The sequence below is a fragment of the Elephantulus edwardii genome, unplaced genomic scaffold (assembly GCF_000299155.1).
Source record: "Elephantulus edwardii isolate Elephantulus edwardi_28Jun2011 unplaced genomic scaffold, EleEdw1.0 scaffold00009, whole genome shotgun sequence".
Classification (NCBI taxonomy): Eukaryota; Metazoa; Chordata; class Mammalia; order Macroscelidea; family Macroscelididae; genus Elephantulus; species Elephantulus edwardii.
The window spans coordinates 5,085,791-5,093,675 of record NW_006399759.1 but is presented as its reverse complement, the minus strand read 5'-3'; the positions used below and the strand labels follow the sequence as shown (position 1 = coordinate 5,093,675).

At 39.9% G+C, this 7,885-nt stretch overlaps 1 protein-coding gene and 1 pseudogene across 1 annotated transcript in view; one reads left to right on the top strand and one right to left on the bottom strand.

Moving 5' to 3' along the window:
• LOC102855957 overlaps positions 1-5,727 on the top strand; it is an 11,809-nt pseudogene extending 6,082 nt beyond the window's left edge.
• A 1,296-nt stretch (positions 5,728-7,023) lies between these two features.
• RBKS (ribokinase) overlaps positions 7,024-7,885 on the bottom strand; it is a 175,084-nt gene continuing 174,222 nt past the window's right edge. The window contains exon 8 of the mRNA XM_006880576.1: positions 7,024-7,316. Within this exon, the coding sequence (XP_006880638.1) occupies positions 7,143-7,316 (174 nt within the window). The 3' untranslated portion in view covers positions 7,024-7,142. The remainder of the gene's footprint in view (positions 7,317-7,885) is intronic.

Below are 7,885 nucleotides of genomic sequence, written 5' to 3'. Positions count from 1 at the left end.
TCCTTCCCCGGCAGAGCATCTGGTGGATTCGAACCGTGCACCTCTGGGACTGTAGTTGCAGCTTCTTGCCACTAGGCCACCTGAGCTCCCCTAACTCTTTCATTGTTATGCAATCCCTCTCCCCAAGTCCACTCCACTGTGCAGCCCTCATTCTGCACTCCTGTCATGACAATAACACCCAATCATATATCCCTTTTAAACAGTTCTTTTCCTTATCTGTTTCAAAACAGTATGCATCATTCCTCCCCTTCTCTGTCTTCCCTCAACCCTGATGTCAGTCCTGTTTTACAGCAGTGGCCTTACACTATATTTGTCCTTTTGTGACTGAGAAATTTCATTCAGCATAATGTCCTCCAGGGTCATCCATTTTGCATAGTATTTTATGAGTTCTTGTTTTTCAATGCTGCATAGTATTCCATTGTGTGAATATACCAGAGCTTCTCTATCCATTCCTTTGTTGATGGGTACTTGGGTTGTTTCCAGCTCTTTGCTATTACAAGCAAAGCTGCAATAAATGTGGGTGCACATATTCTTTTGTTTCTTGTAGTAATGTTTTGTAATTTTCTTTGTATAGGTCTTTTATATTTCTACTTAGATTTGTTCCCAGATATTTAATCTTGTGATTAGATATTGTGATTGGTGTTATTAGCTCCTTTGTGATTGGTGTGATTAGCTCCTTTTCTGTATTCTCTTAGTCACTATAGAGAAATGCAACTGGTTTTTGTATGTTGATCTTGTATCCTGCTACTTTGCTGAATTGACCAACTCTGTCCAGTAGCTTTCTCTTTGAGTCTTTAGGGTTTTCTGAGTAAACTGTCATATCATCTGCAGATAGAGCTGGTTTTACCTCCTCTTTGCAAATTTGGATACCTCTTATGTCCTCCTTTTGTCTTACTGCTCTTGCTAAGACTTCCAATACAGTATTGAATAGGAGAGGTGATAGTGGGCATCCTTGTCTAGTTTCTGTTTTCCAAGGGAAAGCCTTTCTCCTCCAATGGGCTTTCAGAGCTATAATTTACAGGAGAGGTGATTGCCAGTTTCTCTCAGGGCAGTTGGTGGATTCGAATCATGAGCCTTTGCATTGGCTGCACAACTCCTTCGTAGCAACCAGAGCTCAGAAGAGTTCACTGTCTATATTTTAGTGCAGGAAAGTAGGAAAATAGATAGCTCATTTTGTACCATCCCCTCCCATGCCCCAGTAAATGATTTTAATCTCTATAGATGGAAGCAGCATTTGTCCAGAAGAGACAAAAGTGTTCTTAAGGCTAGACTACTTCCTGACAAACAAGATAAATAGCACCTGATTACCACTGGTGGAAGCCCGTCTTGTTTCTGGATTGTATTTGCAGATTTATGCGTAACAACCTAGCAGATAAATTTTTATTTTAGAATTCCAAGCAGTCCTTTCAGCTTGTGCCCTTGCATCTAAACAGCCCCTTAATTGCCTAAGGAGATAAGGGCTGTGTAACATGTGAAAGACAGCAATGGGAAAATAAAATGAGGAAGCATAGTTGTCAGCTTAAAAATTACTTGAGTCCCATCCTGAAACAGAAATTAAATTCATTACTGCTCATAAGGTGTTAAAATTTCTAGTCATTTGTTACAGTAAAAAGAGAAGTCTCGCTTTGTACCTGAGGTTCCACACCCATAGTTTGCTGTCAGGTTGATCCTGACTGGTGGGCACCCTCCATGGGGTTCCTGGGGCTGTAATCCTTACAGGAAAACATTGCTTGTCCTACCACGGGTCAGCTGATGGATTCATACCTCTGACCTTTGAGTTAGCAGCCCACCATGTTAACATACTGTGCCACCAGGAATCTGGACGATCCCTTTCACAGTGAAAAAATTATTAGAATGAGAAGATAAAATATTGGTTAAAAAATACCCAATCCTAAGCCCACTGCCATTGAGTTACAACTCAGGGAAACCCTCCATTTGATTTCTGAGGCTGTAACTTTATCCTGTGGAGCAGCTGGTGGATTCAAACTGATGACCTTTCAGTTAGCATCTGGCTACTTTATGCATTAAACCACTAGATTCCATTGATTTTTGGATTGGTGCAGTGATTTGTTTTTCAGATTTTTATATATTAGTGAAAACCCACGTGATGATCTTTGCAATACAGTAATTGTTTCCAACCATGTTAGTTCTTTCAGAATGTCTTTTTAATGACATTTACTTTATGTAAGTGCTTAATAAACATTGTTTTAATAACCTCCTGTGATGTTTTAAATATGGAAATATATTGGGCTGGCCATTTTGGTATGGTGTTAGAAACTTAGTGTCAGGGTCAGGTTGATTTTGAGGTTTGCGATTGGGAAATGGTGCAGCCACATACAATTCTGACTGTAAGTTGAAAGTGTGGGAATAACTCATAAAGAACATTCAAACCTGATGAGAATTTTTCTGATAAGGAATGGTCTGAGCCTTGACAGTGCATTATGGTCTTTTCTGAGGAAGAGAATGTTCTGAGATAGCAGACTGCCTGGCTTCCTGCCCACTGTCTGACTGTCCTGTGGGCTCTCATGATCAGCATGTTTGCCTTGGGCCTGCCCCATTGCCCAGGGTACCAAATAGCTTGGCAGATCTCCTGGCATTCTCCCCCCCCCCTTTAGCTATAGGGGGTAAGTGGTGAGTTCAAGGGTAAAGCTTTTTTAGCCTACTCTATGAAGGAAAACAGGTAGAATATGCAATATTTCCCAAAGATTTAAGCATTTCATAAGATACTCTTTGGCAAAACTAGTTAAACATGCTTCCGCTCATTCAAAACTTACTTTCTTCATAAAAAACTAGATGGCTAATTTTCTTGGAGGAGGGGTTAATGCCTGAAGAATAAGCTCATTAAATATAAAGTAAAAACCAAAGCCAAACCCCTTTGTGGTTGATTTAGACTTAAGTGACCCTATAGGACGGGGTAGAATAAGAAAGTCTCCAAGGCTTTTAATGTTTAGGGAAATAGACTGCTACATCAGGTTGTAGGTTCAAACTGCTGCCCTTTAGATTGGTAGTCTAGCACTTAACCACTGTGTCACTGGAAATGCTTTAGTTAAATGTATGAAAGTTTATTATGAAGAGAGCCAAAACTTGTCAGTTTCAATTCCTTAGATGATTAAACAAGACAGTATAGACTGTAATTGAAGCAGAATAGATTTAGGTTAGATGTAGGGAAAGAACTTGACAGATTCATTCTTCTATGAATTAAGCAGAAAATATTTTGACAGAAAATTAATTTATGTTTATGATTGTAGATCGCAGTGTCATTTCAACTCAGCAAACATGTATCTAGTGCTCATTGTTTATCTGGCAGCCAAGCTGTGAGGAAGATGGTGTTACCCCTCCCACCGGGAGGGAAACTGAGGCTGGAATGCTTTAAGTTTTCTGGGGGCTCACAGCTAATCCAAAATGAGACAGAAGTGGATTTGGTTCTCCTAAGACTCTAAGGGGCCTGCCAGCAAAGGATGGTAGTAAAACACCAAAATAATTTTCATAAAACATGTTGTTCCACCATGCTGTTTTATATAAAGCCAGAGTTTGAACCCAGTGTTTCTGACTCTGAACTCCATATTCATGGAGCAAAATGAATCTTCTTAAATAAAGACTTCTGAAATCAGGACCTTCCTGAGGCCAAGGCCATGAAGCCCCACTGCCACCTTTCCCCTACAACACTTACCGTATGTTCCTGTCTCAGTTTATCTAAATGTTGCCCCTCCTCTAGGGGCCAGGCTTTACCACCTACCCTCTTCACTTCCCCAGTTCTCCCCACTTCCTCACCATTCCAGTCCCCTTTGAGGAGGGGGAGGCATCAAGTCTGGAAAGGTGGAAAGTCAGCAAAAGAAAAGAAGATCCCTAGTGAGATGGACTGACACAGTTGATTGCAGCAATGAGCTTAAGTGTGTTACTGGTACAGTGGTTAAAACTCAGCTACCAACTGAAAGGTGGTTGGTTGGTGGTTCCAACCCACTAGCTGCCAAGATGTTGCTTCTTCTTCATTGATGGTGTACAGTGTTAGAAATGTAGGATGCAGTTCTCTGCCATTCAGTCACTGGAAGTGCCAGTGGGCCTAGTTTGGTTTATACCGTTTACTGGACATTCATACAGGCACTTGATGGACTGATGTGTTAAACCTGACTTTTATCTTTTATAAATAAGTTGCCAAACATGGGTCTGTAGACCTAGGTATTTATTCTTTGATTAAAGGAATAAATGCAGTCGATGGAATGAAAAGAATTTTCCTGACTATAACGTTGCTTTACGTAATTTGCCACATCTGGTCAGGGTCACTAAATAATCATTTAATTCATTATCAGTGAGACACAAGTTGTACTTTCTTAGCCATTTCTGAGTTCTGGGTAGAATAACATAGAGGGAATGCTCCTTCTAATAATATTGTTTGATGGGAAACTTATTTTGGTGCTTTGCTCCCATCTTGTGATGCTTAGTTTCTAGTCTGTCTTGGAATTGGGAGGATCAGTCTTGACGATTTGAAATTTTAAAAAATTGTCCCTTGTGTACAGTGCAGTTTTTATAGATCATTATTTTTCTTAGTTTTACAGACACAATTCTGATGATTGGTTAATAGTTCAGAACCATTTGCTCATCAGAATCAATCTAAAGAGCTTTGAAAAACTGTAGACTTCATGTCTCAGTACATTTCCTGAACCAGAATTAAGGTAAAAGTGGAGGTGAGAAATTAGAATGACTTTATAGCAAATTCCCTTGCTAGTTCTAATCCTGGACAGTTTGGAGTATTCGTATTGATTGCAGAATATAAATGGAAGCTACAATTTTGACACGAGTTGTGTATCACAATCCTTTGAGTTTTGGGACCTTCGTGGGTATATTATTCACTTGGTTTTTTTAGCAGAGGAATCGACATGTGTGTGACATAGATGCGGGGAGTTTGCGGAATGTTGTAAGGGCATTAACATCATGGGAACCATGACAATACTACAACTAGAGTCCGATATCCAGTCTGCAGTCTAGGCAGATAGCACTTGGGTGCTGGTTTTGTTTCAGCGACTTGCCCTTTGCAGTGCTGTCTACAGTAATGAGATTTTGATTATAATATTTGGTATATTAGCATTTCAGTTATAAAATGAAAAGAATCCATAATTGAATGCATTAAACTGTCAAAAAGTCCAGGATTTAGGTGTATTTACTCTCACCCAGGCTAGCGCCCATCCATAGCCTGCTCGGGTTTTTTTTGTGTGTGTGTTTTTTTTAAAGAGTCCAGTTCCCAACTCCCAGTCTGTCTTTTCCTATCTCTTACCAGTTTGGACTTCAACTGGGTGAAAATATTATTTTCCACTTTTGCCCTTGATTTCTTTTTGAGACTTCCACATTAGTTGTATGACCGCCTTGTGGGATACTGAGGTGCTGCTCATGGGCTGCTGGTCTTGCTCTGGTTTTCCATCCCATAATCTCCAGCCTTCTTGGGCCTCTTACATGGAGAACCTGAGCGGTAAATCAGCTCCACCTCCTTGTCAAGGGAGTAGTAAAATAAGAAAAAAGGGAGATCTCATGCTCTGATACATATTTTTTTTAAGAATGTTGATGATTTTTAGTTTTCTGTTACTTTTTCCCTCCCTCTTTTCTCCCACAGTGAAGAAAAAAGTCCTTTTTGTGGAACAGAGAAAAATACGCTCCCTCTAAACAATGGATTGAAAATGAATTTGATTTATAAATGAGAAGACTAGAGGGTGGGATACCAATTCAGAAATCCTGTAACATGGAATAAAAGAAGAGGAAATGGCCTGGGATCACGGCCTCCTGTGATTTGAAAGCCATTGTGAAGGAAAACAATGCAGTGAAAGAAGGTTCTTCAAATTAGGACACAGATCATTGCATCACATTTATTTATCTTGCTAGATATTTTTATAGCCCTTAATAAAAAAAATAAAATATCCAGTTATTGTCTCCCAGTGATGTTTTTTCCCACTATTTGAAATTAAAAAAATCAGCCACATTACTAAAAAATAACCATTGTTTGATAAAATTAAAAAGATGAAAATTTTCCATAAGACTTGTGCAAGAGTTTCCAGCTTCCTCTTTGTACCTCACAGAAAAGGCAGAATAACATTCCAGAGTGATGTTGCGAAAACCCCTATGTACTGAGCGGTCCAGAGTGAGCAGGAATGATAAGGGAGCTTTGTAACAAGAAGCCAGAGAACTTGCATTGGTCCATCTTCTCAATCCTAGGTCACTGGAGGGAGATGGCAGTGGGGTCCCGTGTTTGGTTTTGCTGGGTCATGTCCTCCATTAATGTATTTATATGGAAGGATAAGAGAGCTCACTATGACCACAGATAGGAAAAACATGTCTCCTTGTGGCCACTCTGTTTTCCAGAGGAAATGTCATAGCAGCTGTCTGGAAATGGAATCAGATATAGGGAGAGTTTCAGAGACCTAAGGCAGTGTGGCCAGTTAAGTTAATTTCTGGCATCTTTTGTTAAAACTGGTTCAGAGCTCTTGGGTGAGATCTTGGCTGTCAATTTTGGCTGAAACCATACACTGGCCTTGTGTACAAGGAAAATCCCTTACTTGACCCACACTGAGCTGCTGTAAAAACAGTCTGATACGCTGGGATGATGGCCTTTTCAAATTGAACTTAAACTTTAGTTTACTAAATGACATAAATTTGGGTCAGGGGCTCTATATGGCTTACCAGTGGTGTTTCCATTTTTAACAATCAGTTGCTAATGTTTAAACACATATTTCAATACATTTCCAAATTTCTGGCTTCTTGAAAAACCAGAAGCTTTGGAAATAGTAATGCTGAATAGCAGCTGTGTTTAGATTGATCAGTCCAATTCATCTAAACTCTGACTAGACACTGGTCTATCCCCAGCCCTGCTAGGTGTCCAGCTGTAATGATCTGTTGGCAGTAGAAATTTTGCTGGCCTCTGAAAAGCAGTGAAATTTGTGCAGGTTCTAGACATGGAATCTTTTAATTCTGGCTGGTACTTAGAATGCATGCAAAGAAAAGGAATTATAAATAAATGAAAAGTTGGAGTTTATTGCTAGTAATGAACATAACATTTGCAAAGAAAGAAGATGACATTTTAGAGTAAGCTGCCAGCAACTAGTGTCCACCCCCAAGCCCATTTTACTTCCAGGTGCATTTATTTCGAGGCTTGACAGCAATCAAAACAGAGCAAGTGGCAGGTCTTTTTTGTAAGGATAAGATGACTGTGTTCCTGTGCTCTGGACGCTGACGGCAGCGATGAAGTTTGATCTCTTGAGCATGTCTTCTAAGGACAGGTTTGGGTAATAAGCCAGGTAGAAGGCCAAAGCACCCACAAAACTGTCACCAGCTCCCTGAAATGGAAAGCACAGTGTAGAGATAAGCAGGTAGTCAATTCATTGCCCAAACCACTTTAAAAAAAGACAAGCTTTTAAATTGTGCAACCCTACTATTTGATGGGGGCGGGGGGAGGGTGAATGAAATGGGAAAGAATAGGTGTGAAAAATAATTGTATTCGAACTTTGTAGATAAACCAGTATAAAACAAAAATGTAAAAAAAAAAAAAAAAACAACAACAACAAACCCAACAAACTTGGAATTGCTTTGGATTTACAGAAAAGCCCAGTTTGTTAACATCGTACCACAGTACCTGCCTCCACATTCACCTTGCAGCCAGACCAGAGCAGAGGCATAAGGCTGAAGGAAACCTAGCATCACTGACAGAAATCAACTCCACGCACTGCTTTTGGATATTATGGTCTTTGACTGCAGATGAAACTTAGGAACATTTTAAAAAAATGTCACTGCAATCCCAGAGATGCATGGTTCGAATCCACCAGATGCTCTGCCGGGGAAGGAGGGACAATTTCCTCCTGTACCAGTCAGATCCGATTTGACGGTACACATACACAAAAACAATAAA